The 20,934-nt window shown below is 40.8% G+C and overlaps 1 protein-coding gene across 3 annotated transcripts; it reads right to left on the minus strand.

The window, feature by feature from the left end:
* Positions 1-1,237: 1,237 nt before the first annotated feature.
* Positions 1,238-20,826, minus strand: mlsl (malate synthase-like). Of its 3 annotated transcripts, none has more exons than XM_044205793.1 (16): positions 20,656-20,826; positions 20,385-20,453; positions 18,095-18,223; positions 15,925-16,143; positions 15,261-15,351; positions 15,027-15,103; positions 14,587-14,697; positions 14,435-14,494; positions 8,206-8,362; positions 7,819-8,017; positions 7,084-7,162; positions 6,887-6,979; positions 6,330-6,402; positions 6,149-6,216; positions 4,751-4,875; positions 1,238-1,782 (listed from the first exon to the last, which is right to left on the minus strand). In XM_044205793.1, exons 2-16 carry the CDS (start codon positions 20,388-20,390, stop codon positions 1,611-1,613), a joined length of 1,659 nt encoding a protein of 552 aa, XP_044061728.1. In that variant the 5' UTR covers positions 20,391-20,453; positions 20,656-20,826; the 3' UTR covers positions 1,238-1,610. The 3 variants fall into 3 exon arrangements, with proteins under 3 accessions (XP_044061728.1, XP_044061729.1, XP_044061730.1); XM_044205795.1 differs by lacking the exon at positions 1,238-1,782 and adding an exon at positions 1,789-4,425; XM_044205794.1 differs by lacking the exon at positions 14,587-14,697.
* Between the last annotated feature and the right edge of the window lie 108 nt (positions 20,827-20,934).

The following is a 20,934-nucleotide window of genomic DNA, read 5'->3' on the forward strand; positions in this document are numbered from 1 at the left end:
TCAGCTTACAGGTCCAAGTCCTTGTGAGTTCATGTCATGACACCAACCTCTGCTTCAACATCAGTGAAACTAAAGAGAGGATGGTGGACTAGAGGAGGGCGACCCTACACCCATACACATCTGCAGTTGAAAAGGGTCAGCAGTTTCACACCATGGATGTATCACAGGAAGCGGTTACCAGACTCCAGCACGGCGCCCACTCACCAGGCACATATGCCAAAAAGGTTTTTCCACTTCACTTTCACATTGTGCGTCCCACTGCTCTCGCTGGCCCTGCCCGCTCGGTCCATCCTGGTGATTCGAACGTCCTGCCAACGCCTCTTCTTTTTCAGAGGACTTAAGAAGTTCGACATGGACCCGGCAATACCCACAAATGTTTACAGATGCACCATTGAGACAATTCTGAAAAGTTGCACCACCGTATTGTTCGAGAGCTACTCTGCTCACAACTGCAAGACTCTTCAGAGAGCGGCAGTATCTGCAGAGCATATTGGGGGGGGGTCAGTGGGCTTCCAGCCATTGAGCACACGTTGTCTGAGCAAAGCACTGATTATAATCAAGGACTCTTCCAACGCAGCACACAAACTCTTCACGCCGCTGCCCTCTGGCGGACGGTACCAGGGGATCCAAGCACGGACCTGCGCTCAGACCCACGAGTGACGCCGTGGCAGTGAGCGCGGTTGCCAACGCACAGGGCTACCGCAAAACAATGCCGGACCGCAACACGACATTTCCTGGCAGGGCACAGGGTCAAGTACGTGCAAGCGCACATTTCTGTTAGATTACTTTGAAACGGGAACGCTGTATTTCTACTCTTCACCTCACAGTGGTGATGATGAAAGAAAATATTTGTAGTCGTGATAACCTTCCAGAGTTGTAAGATTTACAGACTGCTGTGATAAGCCTTCACACTCCTGGATCTATTACTCAGACTGGACTTCCTGGATTGTATTTCATGTCTCACTGGTACCTGAAGCAATACGGCCCCTCCGATGCGACTCTGTTTTTAATGCAGGGCTGGTTTTGGTCTGAAGACAGTTTGTACCTCCATTCCATCAAGCTTCTTAACACTTAGTACTGGTCTGTCATTTAGTACTTTAATGCTGTTATACGTCACCATGTGCCATTATGCCAACATACAATTTGTAATAAGTGTTACTGTAACTGCGCTACTGATGTCATATGTATTTTAAAGGGCGGGGTCCGGACTCTAAACATGATCAACTCTGGCACCGTGTGTCTATAAACCTTTATGTCAGTTTGCCAGCAGATTTATGTTGTTACAAGGCATGGCTTTCTGGAAACCAAACGTAAGCAGGATGGCACGCATTTAATTCTTCAAACATAAAGCAAGGTAAGCTTATTTATTTAAATGCATTAATATATTTAACAGAAAATATTACATCTGCAATTTATTTTAAACTTTGGGTGTGACATACAGTAATATTACTCCATATTTGTCTTGATCTTATTTTCTTTAACTAACTGATTAAATCTATAAAATATCAAAAAATAATGAACAATGTCTATTGCAATTTCTAAAAGCCCAACGTGTGTTATGAATAAAGAGTTCTGGGCAGAGATCAGGAAGCGGTCTTCCAGATGGACCTTCACAGTTTGGGTTGGGGTATGTCTGTGTCCAGAAGCTCCACCTGTCCAGAGTTCTGGGAGCTGAGAAAGGTGTGGTCCTGATTCAGGTAGGTGGTGATGAACTCTGGGAAATCTCTCTTTAGGACCACCTCCAGGAACATGTCTGCTGCTGTGTGTAACCTCTGTTTAGCCCTGAAGAAGAGAGACACAAGACCTGAACCTGTTTCCATCTGTGTTTGTATTTAGAGAGAGAGGAGAGAAGTGAGAGAGGGGGTAGGAGACTGTTGGACCTCCTGCTCGCTGTGATCCCCGTCACTGTGTTTTAATCGGCCAAATTCACAGTTTACTTGTTCTCATTTACATATTTTTCTGTTACTGTTGTCAGATTATGTGACGAGTAGGGAATTTTATTGCAGTTAATAAATAGCATGTTGACCTCCAGTCTCCATCAAGCTGCTGAACTGTAGATAAAATCGTTTTTTTCTGACCATGACATCGTCAGACAAAATAAACAGAAATACAAGTTAATTCCGGCAGCTGTGCTGTGAGAGCTTTATTGACATTTTAAGGCTCTATAATGACTTATTATACTCATTTTTATGCAGATGACACAGTCTTGTATGCATTTGGTTACTCTAACTCAAACTATATCAAGATTTCAATGTGCCTTTAACGTTCTTCGCACATCTCAACATAATCTCAAACTCGTACTGAATGCTGACAAGACAAAATGTGTTTTATTCTCAAGAAATCTGAATTCCACTTTGCATCTCCCTCACCTTCCTACATTTAATGGTACTGAAATTGTCCAGTCTCACTTTTAAACAGCAAGTCACAGGAACTAAAGCTAAAAATGGGGCTCTTATATCGGAATAAAGCGTGTTTGTGTCTTGAGGACAGGGAAATGAATGTACAGACAATCATCATGTCTGTGCTTGATTATGGAGATACTTTATTCTCATGCTGCTCGCTTTACTTTAAAACAACTTGATGCAGTTTATCATTGTGCTTTGTGTTTCATTACAGCAGATACATATGGTCCTCATCACTATATGAGACTGGTCCTCAGCAGCAACAAGAAGAGCTGCATTCTATCGTATAACGGTCTCCTGGTGAAGCTGCCTGATTAATTTAACACCACTGCTCACCAGAGCCGATCTCAGGCCCTCTGGTAAATGCTGAACTACAGACGGCCTTCCACTACTTTGCAAATGTAAATGGAACGAATTAGAGGATTTTAAAACTTGAATGTCTCATCCCACTGCTCAATTTTAAACTTTCAACTTCAAATCTATCAAGTGATGTCTGTGATTATTTGTGCTTTTGTTATATCTCGCTATGTTCTTTATGTATTTGTCAACAAATCAGAAAATCATCTTTAAAGAAAGATTGAAATCACAGTCAAGTCATCCCTTTTTACAGTCAGAAATCTGTTTCAACATAATTGTATAATTTTGTTATTTTTTTATAATTGAAAGAAAGAGGTGCTTCCTTAATCGTCAAGGGCCAATTACTTTGCCAAAAGACGGAGAGGTTCCTGTTGTCAGATGGTTTTTCTACATTGAAACAAAATAAAACACCAAGTCCACTTGACCTGTGCTTGATTTTCTTCCACAAACAATGGCCTTTGAAGAAGCAACAATTATGTAACCAGTATTTTTCATAAAAATATGATCATATTCAGGATAAATGATGAGAATAAAATGTTATCCTCCATTTCAGTATAATATGTTTTTTATTTTATTTTTTACATAATGTGTCAAAGATTATTTAGAAAACAGGTGTTTTCAACATATGTCCCGCACAATATTGCAAAAACGCATACAAATTCAAATTTAGAGATAATCCTAATAAAATCTATTTTGATGAGAAATTTTAAAAAGAAGTCATTATTTTTATGATCACACTTACTACATACACTAGGTGGATAGAATACTTAATATTTCTCATTTTCAGGCGCATTTGTAAAATATGGTGCAAATGTCATGAAGCCAACAGAAATACAACGTACATTTTAACAAACCTGATGCATGCTTTTAAAACAAGTTTTTCAAAGATTTTTGAACTGCTCATCTTCCCAGCCCTTATTTGTCACTGACCCATCAACAGATTGAAGGTCCAAAGGGTGAGAGTTCCAAAGTTTAGGAGCCACAGTCTCCTTTAGTTTTAAGCCTAGATCGAGGACCAACCAACAAACTCTGATCAGGGGACCTTAGAGACCTGCTGCTGATACAAGGCTGCAGCCATGCCTGGGTTCAGATTTTGATGGGGAGCCAGTGAAGAGAAATCAAGATCTGTGTCACATGAGACCTTTTGGAGGACCTGGTCAAACGATCGGGACGGGATAAAATTATCATTTCCATCTCGGTTTGAGGGTTAGGATACTCTCAGTAAGGTTTCCCAGCTGGAAAAAACAGGAGCGACTCAAACACTTGACATGTTGGTCCAGAGTCAGAGCCTGATCCATGGTGACACCTACATTTCGTGGAGGATTTAAGAGAGGAGGAAAGAGAGCCGAGACCTTCATGACCTTAGAGACAAGACTGGGTGGAGCAGTAACCAGAAGTTCTGTTTTGTCAGCACTGAGCTGCAGGAAATTATCTGCCACCCAGTTTTTTTACGAGTCACCGGGGAAAGTAAGCCCAGAGAGTGTAGGGAGAGACCGGTCGGAAGCAGAGACTGGACAAGGGGAAGTTGTTCCGCGGAGCAACAGCATACACCAAACCAAGGCTTCGCTCAGCTTCACCTGCACTCCGGCCCTTCTCCCTCTCCTCTTCCTGCGTTTGTTTGGTAGCTCATACAGCAAGCAAAGGTGCAACACAAGACCTGTCCGTGCTTGTAGATAAGAAGGAGACATTAGCTAAAAAGCTAAAGGGACTTATGGTTCAAAGTCTGTCAGCCTATGATCCACTTGTGATGGTTACTCTGCAAATAAGTTTAAGGTAAAATGATTTGATATAGCTATACGCTAAAGCTAAAGAACAGCAGCCTTCTGCCTGGTATCTGCACAGATCAAATATGAAATATAGTGTACATTTCTCAATGGAGAGCATGGGTGGTATAATTTAGTTGTGCTATGGTTAATGTCTCTGGAGCCAGTGATCTACCACGGACACGTCCTCATTGCTCACAGACTGGTCCTTAAGGAGTGTGTGCTTACCTAACAGAGCGACAGAGAGCGCTGAACTCCATCGTGGCCTCGTTGGCGAGGTCCTTCACCAGCCGCCTGCTCACCACCCTGCCGTCATCCTCCAGCTGAGTCCGATGACGGATCCACTGCCACACCTGACACACACACACACACAAACACACAGCGCGATTCAATTATTCATACTCGAGGGTCACTGAGGCTTTACAATTCTGATTAACAAACTATCCAAGTGTGCAAAATGCTAACATTTAGTAATACCAGTTAAGTATTTCAACTGAAAACATGGATTTACAACACGAGCTCCATTAAAAGCCCTGAAAACCTAATTCCTCTATCGGCTTCTTGTCACGCATTTCCGTACACCAATCAGGATTTAGCAACATTCGAATCTGATCAAACCACACCCGCTCAGTCCTGAAGCAGATTGGCTGAGTTTTCAGCCATGCTAGGCTCTAGGGATGGCCATGTCGGTTGCTCGCTCGCTCGGCGGTCGGCCTATTATCAGAGACATTTGACGTTTGGCATTACATTTTTGGCCCATTAAGCCATAGGTCAGAAAACAATTGACAGTACCACCATTTAGACCAGGGACAGTCTTTCAGTTGGTTGTTGGGTCAATCCGTCCACCACTTTGTCCAGACCGAAACATCTCAACACCTATTGGAAGGATGGCCATGAAATGTTCATTCATGGCTTCCAGAGGATGATTCCTCATCAGCCTCAGCTGTACTTTGTGTTAGTGCCATAATTAGGAAATGTTAGCATGCTAACATGCTAAAGTTAGATGAACATTGTAAACATTTCCTGCTAAACGTCAGCATGTTAGTGTGCTGATGTTAGCATTTAGCCCAAGGCATGCTGTGCCTCTACTGTGGCTGTGAACTCTTCTACCCCATTCAGACCGACAGTGTCGCAGGACAAACGGGTGGACGCACGTCAAGACCCTCCTTCATGACCCTCCTCCCATCAGGGTTGGATGTGCATCGAGTAGACCAGCTGCTGCTGTCTGAAAGGGGTGTTAGTTGTAGGTGTAGGGCAATAGTAGGTGGTGCTACACCAACATGATACATTTACTGGGTAATGTCTCAGTGGTCATGAGTCTGACTCACATGAAATTCATTCGTTGGCAAAGCCCTAATATTTTCAGACAGGATAGTGATGCATATCTGGATCCAGGAGCACATTACAACATTTCAAACATTTTCAGGTAATCAAATTTTAATTTATAGAATTCAGGAAGTATACGCTCTCTTCGTGCTTCCTAGTTTGTCTTTACAGTAAGTTATAGCTGTAACAAAATAAGTTTTAAGGATACCATTACCCGATTGCTCTGATTTAGCTAACAGATACAAGTCATGTGGTATACTTGGTGGGTGCTGAGGCTGGATCATTTAATCCTAAACCCACCTGTGATCTGGAAATCTCTGCTGTGGCTGAATCTTCGACCTGGCCTCTGTAGAAAAAGTGGCCTTTACCTGGGAAACAGAGCATGGTTTTAACAGTCTACACAGTAAGACTTAGTTCCTGCCTGCTTCACTTCATTCTGCTCCTAAAGATGAGGAGACCAAGAATATGTGAATGTACGTACCTGAGAGCCAAGCATTAATAAAGAGGACACCAACTGCAATGTTATACTTCAAACCATAAAGGGTGACTCCTCCCTAAGGCAAGACAAACAAAATGCATCAAAATATACTTTATTATTAGAGTGTAACACAGCATATCCTGTTCTTTTACATGAAGCTACCAAAGTCAGTAATGCATTTACAACCTACCATGTTATGTGACAAGTATGAAAATTCTCAACCCAACTGAACTCCTGAGATTTTGGACAGCATTCTCCACCGTCATCAAAACAGAATGAGGGAATATATTTTGGAATACTTGTGTTCATCCCTCCAGCTTGGAGAATCTGAAGCTGTTCCGGAGGCTCATGGTTGAACAACACCTTACTAAGACACATTATGGCTTTTTCACTTCATTTGTTATCCATCTGCATCTTGTTTAAGGGAATTTTGCAGCCCAGACGTCTATCGGTCTGTTTGGAAATGGATGGCTCTGCCATCTACCAATGGTTGAATGTGAATGAACTGTTTAGTAACGTTAAAATGTTACAGCTTTGCAAGGTATCTTTTATCGACTGACCAAAGGCATGGACAGTAGGTCCTCAGGAGTCACCGTGACATCAGTTTGAAGCCGGTGAAGCTGGTTGTCACCTTCAGTGTGGAGCTTGAAGAGCTGGAAGAGGTGAAGAATTTCCATGAACAGAAAACACAAGTCATTATTAGCCACTCTGTACCTATTTATAGAAAGCTTTGTATGGCTAATGAACCGGAGCTTACTTTCTGCATGGGCTCAATCAAGTTCAGGTCATAAACCATGAAACCGTCCACACCTGCTTTGATCTCGAGTAGCTTCAGTCTGAAAGGCGGGAGAAAACGATGTCAGAGCGGTCGACGTATTTCAGTTTAAAAATGCAGGAACTGTGAAGATAGTGATGCTAGTTTTAACTACTTTATATACAGTTCCATAGTTTATTCCAGTGGTTTCCAACCGAGGGGTCGGGCCCCTCCAAAGGGTCAGCGGATAAATCTGAGGGTTGTGGGATGCAACTCAAACTCATCTGACACTTGACAAGGGGCTCCAACTAGACACTGCTGTTTTTTAAGATGTCACAAACCAAAAAAGAAACCACTGGTGTAATCTATATAAATGGCTAATGGCTGGCTGGCTACCTTGCATGGTAGCCAGCCAGAGTAGGTTCAGTGTTTAGACTTTAGATTTTTAGACCCACTACTAATAACATTCTTGGACTTGTAAATGTTCATTCCCTCCAGTACTTTTGTATTCTGGGGTGTGATTAACACTGTCGCCTAATGTGGCTTTTAGTCACGGTGTCCTATTGCCCAGTGAATGTCTTTGCCACATGCCTGGAGGTAAGCTATGATGGTTTTCAATGGCTGAGACTGGGACAATGGCTCTGTGACAGAAAGCACATCCACAGTAAATTCATCAGTGAGTTTACATTTTCTGCACTGCAATGCTTTAACCATTCAGTCTCGTGAACATGTATGTACCTGGTGACAGTAGCCAGCACTCTCCTGTGGGAGTCACTGAGCGGGTCCTGAGGCAGCAGCAGGGCAGCCATGCCTCCTGTGGCCAGCGCTCCCCTCCGGTGACACGTCTGAACCAACAGGTCCATGTAGCTGCGCAGAAAACGCTTCTCCATGTTGACATATTTACTACGGTCGGGAAGTAGGAAGGCCTGTCGGTGACCTGGAGGAGAAACACATGACCTCTTGATTTCAATGAGACAGAGATTGCCCTTTTCACCATAACTTAATGTGTCTTTTGTGTACAATTTGTAATCGGAACAATTGCTTATTGTAAAAAGTTACTGATGACAATGAAATAGGGTTCATAGGGATGTCAGGAGCAGCTAAAAGTCAGAATGTTTGGCTCACCAAACTTATTGATGAAGGAGGCTGAATAATCCCAGATGCCACAGTTGAGTCCGGCTGAATGGTCTCGCAGCTCGTAGAGAATCTCCTCCATCTCAAACGCTGCTAATACATTTTCAATTAGCACTGTCACCTTGATGCTGCCCTGTGGAAGGCCCAGCTAGACACACACAGAGAGGCACAAATTCACATAGATACAGCAACAACTGCATATGAGGGATAATTTCACACACATTATTTTTATACTACCTCTGCCGATAATCAGGGCATTTATAAATGTTAAAAACAGCAAAAGAAATGAAAAAAAGGGTATTACATTTTGAAATACCAAACTGATTTCATGAAATGGAAATTTGGAAATGGAAAGTAAAAGTGCTAAATAAACCTACACCTAGAACTTCACTGTTTTGCTTTTCTGGATGTATGTAAATGAGGGGGTGTGGCCTAAAGAGTGTTGGATGGGCTTGAAAGAATTTGGGGTGCAAAAGGCATTTATTTTGAAATCTCCTCATGTGTCTTGTAGTTTTACTTCCTGTCTTTGTGTAGTTTTCCCTCTAGTTTTGATTATCTGCCCCGCCCTAATTAGTTGCACCTGTGTCTTGTTATCTCCCCTCATTAGAGTATTTAGTGTCTTCCCTTTGTCAGGTGTCAGGCCGTCTGCATTTGATCCTCAGTCCTGTATTTGGTCCCCAGTTCCTGCATCTGTTCCTCGTGCATTTGCCTTCCCTTTTGTACCTGGGCTCCTTTGTTGATTTTTCCCCTTAAACCAGCCTGCTAACTACCAGCCTGCACTTGATTTTACCAGTTCCCTGTGTGTCTTGTCTGCTCTTGGGTCCACCTCCTGAACTGAACTATAACACTGTGGCCCATCTGGAATGTCTCATAATTCCAAACAGGGCTAGGTGTCTGTTTAAATGTGTTACTGGCAAGCTACAAGCAGAGCATTAACATTCACTCAGTGCACAGATACTACGACCATCAACTCTGCCTTTCATATAATTTCCAGAGTCATAAAGCTGGCTTCAATAATGTTCTCATGCCTGGAAGTTTTGTTTTGATCTCCGTCTGGAGGAAACCAAGTCCCCACTGCCCTCTTGTTAATGCCTCGGAGCAGGACTGATTATGTGACTCATACTTCATGTAACTGCTTTCTTTTCATTTCACTATCCAAAAATCTCTGATTATAAGGTGCTTATTGTTTAAACCTAATTTCTTGTCATTCTCATCCCTCATTTGACACATAAAAGCTTACAGACTGCTCTCACCTGATTACTACAGGGCAGTGCCAGCCCTTTAAATGCGAAAGTCTGTCACTAACTGAGTGAGTGAGTGTTGGAGTTTATCCAGTGGCCGTTGCTCTTTCAAAATGAATAGGAATGAACAGTCCTCTATTACGTCCTCAGGGGGCTTTTACAGCGGTTCCACTCATTTACTGCTGCTCATTCCAAATCTATCACACGCCAAGAATGGAATATTCTGCTGGTCTTGGATACTACTATCTGAAGACTAAAGACTTCTGAATTCATTGTTTAGACCATTTTGTCTCTCCAAGGTAAGTGAAATTCTTCACCAGTAGACATTTACCAGGAATTGAAGTTAATGATACGTGTTACAATGTCTTCGCCCAATGTGTGCAAGGAAATCTAGGAGGGTTTCAAGTGACGTTGGAATGGTCGCTGCCATGTTGTATTTGGTGTAGCTTATTGTAGATAGATGGCAACAGACTTTAGAACTGCAGGTAGAAGCCAAGCAACATTGAGTAAAAAGTGTAAATAATTATTATTTTTTTCAGTCAGTCAGTAGCATGACTTACTTACAAAAATCATGTACTCAGTTTAAATGCAAGTGTTTTACGCGTATTACGATGTCTGCAATCAAATCTAGTAGGGTTTCAATCCATCTCCAAAAGTGTATATCTGAACCGGCATCTCCATGTTAGTATCCTACTTTGTGTAGTGTTGACTAACGTTCTATCTAGAATGTTATAACGAATTGCCAGTAGATGCCAAGAAATGTTATGAGGAGAAAGTGGAAATAAGACACTGATGATTTTGTGCAAAACAAACTGCTTTAGCTTGTATGAACAATGTGGCCACATTTTGTTCCAAAAACTCCGGTAATTTGTCAGGGATTTCTGTAAATACTCAAATAGTGGCCAAGGCTTTTATTTACCTCAACTGCAGAGGGGACCAGGCCTTTATTTGAAGCAGGCTTATATTAGAGATAGTCCTTTATTTGTAATGCCCTCTGTTTGATAAGTATTGGCCTATATAAAAATGAATAATTGGGTATAAAAGAAACATCACCAGAAACAAACAATGCCAGTCAAAACTTGACATCAGCATATTCAGAAGTAGCTACACACCCAAACAATGAAACACAAGCAATCAACCCTTCTGAGTCAGTCTATTACAAGCATTGTTACTGCACTGCCTAACAAAGATACAGAGATGGATTGTAAAACACAAAAATCACAGTTTGACCTGACTGATGGGCTCTTGGCCAATTTTGCTGATCATTGGATTTCTTGCTTTGGATCCCAGCACCAGACATCTTGTCTTAGAACTAAAGAAATATCATCATTTCAAAAAATCCTGTCAGAAAAAAGGACCACATTGTAGATTAAATTTCCCACACTCTCCCTCACTAAAAACTCTGATAACAATTCCAACAAGAATTAAATATCCTAACAATGCAGAGCTGAGAGAAAAATGCTTACTGAATCACTAAAAATAAAGAAAACAATCAGAAGTAAGTGAAGACTTCATGAAACAAGCTGTGGCAAAACATCAGGCAACTATACTTAGCTAAAACTTTGTGGGCAAGTTATGGTAATTGAAAACATCTTAAATGAAAGACAATTGAAAAACCCTGCCACAACCGCCATACAGGATGAAATCTTGATAACTGAACTCAGTAACTTCATTGCATCAGAATACACTACAAGTTGGCACCATATCACCTCTAATGATCTCAAACAGTTAATTAATTTGAAAAAAACAGAAGGCATTCCAATTAATCACATAAAAGCAATGACTAGAGCTAATTCTAACTGGAGCAAATCTTGAGGGGGACTTCCATGAGAAACTTTACAAATATGAAGAGGCTCTCACTGATGAGGTCATTCTACAATGAGATATTGATGAAAGGATGATAAACAATTGTAACCCAGAATGGATCAAAGCATGGAATGCAAACATGGACATGGAAATATGTTTAGTTAAAATACAAGATGAGGTACAGAAGTTAGTACTTTATCATGTGCATAATTTGTTCAGCAATATGAACCCTTCAGCTCTGCACATAATGCAACATCTGTATAGAGAAAATACACAAGACACTGAAAACATACTACAAATCCCCAACATATCATTTCAGAAAATAAAAAATAATTCATGAGTATCCAATCTCATCATTATTCTATATACGTGTCCAGGACAATATAAGTGGATGAAACTTAGATCCACAAGAGTTTTAAGGTTCCATAAATTTAAACATAATGACAATCCCCATGAATTTATTACTTAGAAGCACAACTTTTCTACCCATTCAAATCATGCCCCATCTGGACACAATGATAGGGGCCAGGGGGCGAGCTGAAAAATTCATTTCCAACATTGGTGATGATCTTGATGGAAGGAACAGATCTTAAGGAACAGGAAGATGAGGAAGCACTGGAACAAGGAGAACAAGAACACCCAGATCTGGCTGTCAAAGATCCTTCTGGCCTGTTCAATGATGACCATAATTCAACATCTGGAGATCGAACATTCAGAAGAATTGACCTTCGACATGACAATGAACTCCAAAATCAAAGCTCTGGACATAGACCAAAGAGCTGTTAATTTCATTCATTCTGCATTCATTTTGCTAGGCAATACCAAAGAGCAAGAAAATATGGAAACCCTTGGCCTCCTCCTCCTCTGTTGATTGTTCATGGAGGTGCTGGTTCAGGTAAAAGCCATGTCATTGATGTCCTCACACAAATGTTAGAAAGAATATTCAGACACAGTGGAGATGATCCTCTTAAATGTACTCTTAAAGTTGGCTTTGACAGGCAATGCTCCATCAATTATCAAAGGCCAGACCATTTATTAAGCTTTCCAATTGCCTTTCAACAATGACCTAATATCAGTGGGTGACAAAATTAGGAAAAAAAAGGAAACAACTACAAAACCTACGACTAATCATTATAGCCGAAATCAGCCTGGTAAAATCAGACGTGCTCTAGCAGCTCCATTTTAGACTTCCCAAAGACATCTTTCAAAACAATGTACCATTTGGAGGCATTGCATGTATTTGGAGATATCCTTCAAATAAAACCTCATCTTGGTGTTTTGATATTCAATCCACCCAAACATGAGAAATCCAAAATGGTACATGCAATTGATCCCCTCTGGAAAAAAGCTGAAGTTATATCTTTAAAAACAAACCACAGACAGAGTGAGGATCGAAAATATGCTGATTTACTAAATAGAATTAGAATAGGCAAACACACAGACATGAATATAACACTTGAAAAGCCGAATACATGCCAAAAACAGTCCTGAAAATGCTCTCTTGATGACAGGAACCAACCAAATAGTCAGTACTGTTAAATTAAACCAACTTATGGGTGGATTGATAGAATGACATGCTACAGTGACTAGCAGAACATGAGCAGAACTTATCCCCGAACAAGATGCTGCAGGAATGGTAAAGAACACACCATTACAATTTTGCTTTGATTGTAACCAATGTGTGTAGATCTACAGATTCTAATGTACATTTTTTGAACACCTTGACCAGCTTCATCCAAGACTATTCAAAAGGCCACATTGTAATGGGAGATATGAACTTCTGCCGAAGAAACAACCCAAATCATTCAGTCAAAAAACTAGTAGAAAACCATCACTTCCATCCAGCAATAGTCCCTCCTGCATCCACACACATGGACAGTAGATGCATGGGTCAAATCTACAAGACTCCACAAGTTGAGTGCAAAAACATATCAGTGAAAATTTGGTACTACTCAGATCAAGAAACAGTTTCCATTACAGTTGAAATAAAAGAATACATACGCTGTACAAATTTGTTTACCTAAATTGGATTACATGTGTCTTGTTGGTACTTGTTTGCTTTTTTTCTTCCTTCTTTACAGCTCAGAAGTGGATTACCATACTACAGGACAATTACATAAAATAATACAACCTAAACACATCAACACATTACACCTAACTTCATGTTCTACGTGACCTTCACCCCTTTCCTAACAACCCAAATACATCGTCTTTAATCTCTGTCATTAACCTACATCATTATTAATCATCCTACTATAGATGTATATAATAATATAAACAGATTTTTTACAAACCAATTATATCATGTGTTCTTTTAATACACATGATCCAATAAAAAACAGAAAAATACTCTCAACTTTACATACTGTACAGTATGTCATGCTCATAAACTGTATAATACACTGACTAATTAGTGAGTGTCATTAGCTTCATTACAAGTTTTCATTCAAATCAAACATCTTAAGATATCAGTGGAAAATGTTGTTCATGCAACTGCATTTCTAACATTTTTTGACTCAAACGTTGCTTAAACATATCATGAGATAATCTACTTCAGTACACCTTAAGAACAAATATTAATGGGCCCACCACAGAAAATTGCAGATGAACATTTAATATCCAGGAATTCACATTACAGATACTACCAGTGACTATCTGTGCAACAATTTGGCCGCAATGTAGCACATTGACCGTACCCAGTCCAGCCATATACTAGTCTTGTTTTTCGTAATATTATGACTTCTCAAAATATTCCAACTTTATTTTTTCTCAAAACCACAGGTATGTTTTTCTTAAAAGCGGCCCTAATACTCCATTGTGGGTAAAGCCAGGAACTTACAGTGACAACAAATGAATAGATCAATAAGATAAGATACAAGTAGCAATGGCTGCCTTACTGACGTTTCCCAACAACTGACTTTTGTGTTTTCTCTCCCTTTTTCTCTTCACTTTCGATTTACAGAGACTCATTCGGAGCTGTCCTCGCAACTACACACCGTGTTCACTGGAAACTGAGCTGAACACTGGCAACACAATCAGTGTTCACAATCAGTTTAATCTGCTCATTTAAAACAAAACCTGGTTGTTTTTGTTGAAAATTGATATAATAAGAAAATTACAAGGTTTCATCATCATAACATCCTCAGAAAAATAGACGTCAGACGTGTGCATACCTTCTGTTGTGTCCAGACAAATATCTTGTTCCATAGTCTGGCCTCCATGAAGCTCTCCACCTGGAAAACAAGGAGGAACAGTAGAGCTTCATGTTGACTACATTCATATCACACAAATCACCTGTGTGCTTGAGTGATTGTGTGTGTGTTACTTTTGAGAGGTAGAAAAAGGGTCCACTGTTGTTTTCAAACAGAGTCTTTCCACAGTGAAACATGAGGAGTCCAAAGTCAAAGAGGGGGCCAGGAGCTTCCCTCCCCTCCACCTGACAACAGCCACACAACAGACAATGTTTCCTCTATGGACTCTTTTCTTTTGATTAATCAGAAACTAATTTAGCCTATAACACATCAAAAATAATGACAAATGCCCATCTGAGCACCAAAGTGATATAATTAATAATGGAAAACTGTTTATATTGTCTGATGGTATTAACACATTAACTAAACACATTATAGCTTTACCCCCCGCCCCCCCCAATTGAACCAGTGTAGGTTAATTTACATTCTGCCACTTCAGCTGCACTTGGATCCCAACCTTCACTGAACTAATACATTACGTGAGTGAAGTGAAGAAGAGAAAATGCTATGCTACCGTCATGTTGTGCTCCACCATGTTCCAGGCGCGAGGCCGAAGCATCAGCACTGGAGCCCGAGATATGTGTGGAACAGCTGTTAACACATGGAGGGAGGTGGATGAATAGTCTGGTGCATGAGAGTATGTGTACTGTGACTTTTACTCTGTTCCACACCTGGAATATTCACACATATTCTTGTCCATGTACAGTAAGGTAGCAACATGAGTATCAATTTAAAGTGAACCACTTACTGGGGAAATGGTTGTGAACCGCCTTAAAAACATTATGAATGCCTTTGATCTGGTTGTGATACGTAGGGCAGTTCCCATCATCAAAGTCGACCTGCCGAAACCAAAGAGGAGTTCAGCTGGGTCTACAGTGGCACAGCAGAGACGGAAAAGGTTTTTCACTGTCAATGGTGACGGTCCAAGAAATGCTGACATTTGGTTTCGAACAAGACTGGGACTGTCCGAAATCACTCCCTTGTTCACTCGTTCACTACTCCATATACAGTATAACAAGACGCTCAGTGGTTTACCCAGTAGTCAGCAGTAAGTTGAGATTTTGGACGCCTTCTGTCCTTCTGTGTCATCACTGACAGCTGTATGCCGCACAACTGTAATTTTCACATCTAAATAAAAATGAATGCAGCTTTAATATTTTCTTCATGTTAAGGCTGTGAACACGTAGGACACATTTTGTCCTACAGCGACAGCTCATGTACTACTGTGGAAAACTGGAATGAACTATTCTTCACAATTAGATTTTTAAAAGAGAAGGCTGTTGTTATTCTATATTGTTCTCATTGTCAATAAATTCCATAAACATGCCCAAACCAATGATGAGTTAGTCCGTCCCTTAAACCTTTTAAACGTTTGGTCTCGTATGGTCACAGGTAAGTGATAGAGGTGGCACCTGTATGCCTTGTGCTGGTGACTGGAGAGCTTCGATGAAGCGCCGGGTATCGCAGGGAGCAAGGTCCCCAACATCCACGTGTCTTCTCTGGAGCCTCGCGGGGACGGGCAGCACCCTCCAGGCTGGGTCTCTCCTGATATGCGTGGTACTTTCCAGAAAGCTTGGCATGTCACCTGAAAGGTCCAAGTGGGCCTTTCTGGACACTCGCAACCGCAGGACCTGAATAGAGATTTTTTTGTTTGGTTTTGTTTTTAACTGCAACTTGGTTAGACCAAAACAACAGTGAAGCTGTTCTTATTGAATCAGCCCCTCCCAACTCCAGCTTTGCGAATGAAGTCAGATTTAACAAAGGAGGTGGAGTGGCAGCCCGTTATGATAATGATTTCCAGTGCAAGCAGATAGCAGTTGGAAAGTGTGCAAGCTTTGAATATCTTGCTCTTGTACTGAAAACATCCTCCCGTGTTATATTTGAACTGTATATAGGCCGCCAAACTACTCAGCTGTTGTCTACTGTATGTACTGACTTTGACTGGTGACTTCAACATTCATGTGGATAACACTAAGGACAGTAGTGCCAGAGAACTGCAGTATACTCTGGGCAGTTTTGAATTGACTCAGCATGTGTCAGGGCCCACCCACAGCAAGGGCCACACCCTGGGCTTAATTATGTCAAAAGGTCTTAATATTTCTAAGGTGTTAGTTACTGATGTTGCTCTCTCTGACCACTACTGTGTTTTCTTTGAGATCCAGACAAATGTAATCTCCAGGCGGTATATCAATGAGAACACCAGTACATCATTCATCCAGGCTTTCTCCACATCACCTGCTCTCACTTTAGCCCACTTTAACTCAAAAATTACAAATATCGTTGATCTCATCTCATCATTGCACCTGCAAAAGTCAAAGTGATCTCTGGTAAGTGAAAGGCACTGTGGAGAAATGCTACATCAGTAAAACTCCATAAAACAGAGTGCTGGAAAGCTGAACGCAGGTGGCAGACAACAAAACTCAGGGTTCATCACAACATTTACAAAGAAAAACTACGCAACTGCAGTTTGGAATTGAGGAGAGCTAGACAATCATTTTGTTCTGACCTCATCAACAAAAATATTAATAATGCACATGTCCTGTTCTCCACTGTTGATAGGCTGACTAACCCCTAAGTGAAAGCTGCTCTCCACTCAGTCATGTAATGACTTTGCTTCCTTTTTTGCGACAAAGATTCAGAAGATTAGACAAGAAGTCAGCACCTTTTATTTCTGTGTCCCCTTTGTATATTCACAAAACAAATTTAGCAAACATGTCACAGTTTAATCCGGTTGACTACAAAACACTAGAAGAAGTGATGTTGCATCTAAAGTCCTCTACCTGCTGCCTTGATAGTCTACCGACAAGCTTTTTTAAGAATGCTTTTAATTGTATTGCACCAGATTAACTGCAGATAGTCAACAGTTCCCTTTTAGCAGGTGATTTTCCTACGGCCTTGAAAACCACAGTTATTAAGCGTCAATAATCAGTAATTACAGGCCCATATCAAATCTGCTGTTCCTAAGTAAAATAATTGAAAAGGTTGTCTTCCTACAACTCAACAGTTTCCTAACCTCCAACAATACTGTTGATGTCTTCCAATCTGGATTTCAGCCCCACCACAGCACTGAGACTGCTCTAGTAAAGGTTTTTAATAACGTTTAATATGGACTGCGGATAAATCTCAGTTCTAGTTCTATTGGACCTTAGTGCTGCGTTTGATACAATAGACCATGACATACTGGTAGACAGACTGGAAAAATTGGTAGGGCTGTCTGGCACAGTCCTAAACTGGTTTAAATCTTACTTACAAGAGAGAGACTATATTGTATCTATTGGTAACTGCGTATCTGAGCAAACAAAAGTGGCATGTGGAGTTCCCCAGGGGTCGATTCTTGGGCCTCTTCTGTTCAATCTGTACATGCTTCCACTTGCTCAAATTATGCAAAACAACAGTATTTCTTATCACAACTACGCAGACGGCACACAGATACACACTGTTACTGTATTTTTCCTTCTGTAAAGCACTTTGAATTGCCTTAGTGTATGAAATGTGCCGTGCCTTGCCTGGAGCAGATGCCTCATCCTGAGTTAAACAAGTCTTCCATGCATTAAATAAAAAGGGATTTTTCAGCTGTCCTACCTGATCCACCATCTCATCAAATGTGGAGATCAGCTCATGGAGGAAGAGAAGGGAGTCTGTGGTGAAAAGTGTCTCACACTCTGCTTCTAGACCTGAGGGAGGGGGAGACAGCTCCATGCTGACTGGACCCTGTGGACGAAAAGAGTCATATTAGAGTCTGTATGATGTGTGTTTAACAAGGTCTATCTCCATATTTGCAGAAAGGTGCTAATTTTAGGGGCCCCAAAAAGAGAGAGGACCCATAAAAATTCCAGAAGGATAATTTTATCACTAACATGTATGGACTCATTGTGAATGAGACTTTAATACACATGCTGGTGCTGGATGCCTCTGGAAACAAAGCTAATGAGAGCAGAGAGTGAACCAAACAGTTAAGTTGTGGGACGTGAAACCAATAGGCTGAAAGATACCAAAATGCTTCAGAGCTGAAGGGAGGTGCAGAGTTCGTTACTATGAGTAACCCCTTTCACATTATAATATGAAATACATACAGGAATATGTTTCAGGAGCACCCTGGAGGCCCAATGGTTATAGTGCATACCACCTAACCGCAATGTACATGGTTTGATTCCGGCCGGAGGACCATTGTTGAAGCAGGAACCTCTGGGTCTGAAAAGTGAAGCCACTGAGTTTATGCTCTCAATCGCTAGTTTCAAGTCTTCTTCAGTACAGCACGATGTTCATTTTGTAAATCACGGTCCCATTTAGAGGAAAACAGACGATAAAGCAGGGTAAACTATCACATTTAACTAGCCGTGAACTTGTTTTTGGGTGCTGTCGGTGTTTTCGTCTTTGAACGTTGACCCTTTCACAGTGGCTTCAGTTCATGAAAGTTAATTGTAACATTTTGGTCGCCTAAAACTGTTCAGCGTTGTTCAGCGTTCGGTTGAACTAAAAGACACTCTACAGAGCCGGCTGTTCATTTTTTCCAGTAATTTTGTTTTAAACCTGTTTTTCGCTAGCCAAAATTAGCATCCCAATTAATATCACAGTAAACGTGAATTATGGACGCATCTTGCTAACCAAGCTAGCTAGCTCCTCCCTCTCGTCCAAATATGGTCACTTCTGGTTCCAAAAAAACAAGATGGCGAGGGCCAAAATGCCAATCTCCAGGCTTCTAAACGTAGTCCACAAACCAATGAGTGACGTCACGGTGTCTGCGTCCGCTTCTTTCATTCAGTCTGTGGTCACGCCCCTCTCCCCCCTTGTTTCCTGTCTGCCTCTTCACTGTCAGATAAAGACCTTCTTTAAAACAAACGGTGTTTCAGTTGTGAAGGAGTCGTGTAGGAATGATGCAGGTATCGAAGGAATTCTTTTGTCATTTCATTCATTGTTAATATAAAAATATTGATTAGTGCAGCTTTAAACAAAATAGAGGAAAAACCGATCATAGAGTTCTACGACTTCCCAAGTCTTTATGAACTTTAACAAGCTATCAGTACTTGAATAGGAAAAACAATGTGTGGAAACAGATCACTCGGGAAATGAACTTGTGCAGCAGTGTAGCAGCAACTTGACGGCCTAATCAGAGCTCAGCGTGTAAATTACAATGCAAACACCCCCGAAAACCAGACCAACGAGAGCCAAGAGATTAGGGCCATGATCGATCAATCTGCCGATTATTGTCACTATGAATCAATTACGAGATTGATGTATAACATGTCAGATAGTATTCACACTATTCACAAATAGTGAAAAATGCTCATCACAATTTCTTAAAGCCCAAGCTGGCGTCTATCAAACGTCTAGACATATTCAGTTAACAGCAATTTGAAATAGAAAAAAGCAGCAAGTCCCAAAAAACATACAATGTAGAGGCTGGAACTAGAGAATGTTTGGAGTTTTTGCTTTTAAAATGACTTAAACGATTATTCGATTATCAAAATAGCTGCAGATTAATGTTATGTTGATCAACTTTTCTATTATTTGACTAATAGTTTCAGCACAAGACATCTCGCTGCTTTTAAACCCGTATATGTGAATGAGAAGCAAGTGTTCCTAGCTATGCTCCTGCCAGTGTAGTTACTGTTTTATTCAAGCAGCTAAAAATGTTGTAACCCTGAACGCACAAGACATTCCTGAGACTTGTTCAGAGCGAAGGAACATCTGAAGCAGCACTTTAACTACTGCAGGACACTAAAGCGAATCAAAGTGCTCTGCAGTTCAAAGTCCATTGTGCAACACACCTCCTCACATTGTAGTTGTTCCTTTCCATCACCCATAATGTTGCATTCTTTACAGTCCATAATGTCTATTTAGCTGCAAAATAAAGTAACATGATGATACTCACAGACATGTTGACGACAGGTCTCCGTTCGCTCAGTGGAAGTGGACTTTGGTTATGGACTTACTTTGGTCACTGTTTGAACAGGAAGATGTTTGTTTGTATGTAGAGTTTAAAGTCCTATACTCTGTATATTGACATTTCACACTATATAAACACAGTTCGCCCTATAATAGCAATTTGATAAAATGTATAATACTATGGGTATTATAAAGGTATATTACAGGTATTATAGATTTTATTTTATTGGAAATTACTAGATGTAATTGGAAATTACCTGGAAATCTCAAACTCGGATCCACCATTCCTCAGGATGCTTTTCCATTCTACTACAGTCCAGTTCTAACCTGTTTCACTCCCAAAGGTAACCTAAACCAGCCTTCTCCTAAGTCTTCTCAGCACTGTTAAGATTTATGATGGCTCTCCTTCTGAATATCTGACTATCTGTTTCTATTGTAGACGTACTGTAGAGTTTTTTCTGCTTATCTAGTGACTGGAAATACTGCTACACACCTTCGCCAGGAAGGGTTTGACTTCTTGTTATACATCCATGGTT

The sequence above is a fragment of the Siniperca chuatsi genome, linkage group LG8 (genome assembly GCF_020085105.1).
Source record: "Siniperca chuatsi isolate FFG_IHB_CAS linkage group LG8, ASM2008510v1, whole genome shotgun sequence".
In the NCBI taxonomy this organism is placed as follows: domain Eukaryota; kingdom Metazoa; phylum Chordata; class Actinopteri; order Centrarchiformes; family Sinipercidae; genus Siniperca; species Siniperca chuatsi.

Bases quoted from the DNA above. Each gene is read 5' to 3' on its own strand.
- mlsl (XM_044205793.1), bottom strand. The intron at 8,018-8,205 runs GTGAGCCAAACA...TTTCTCCTCCAG, and splicing joins CTCCTTCATCAATAAGTTTG to GTCACCGACAGGCCTTCCTA. The intron at 6,980-7,083 runs GTAAGCTCCGGT...CACCTCTTCCAG, and splicing joins TGATTGAGCCCATGCAGAAA to CTCTTCAAGCTCCACACTGA.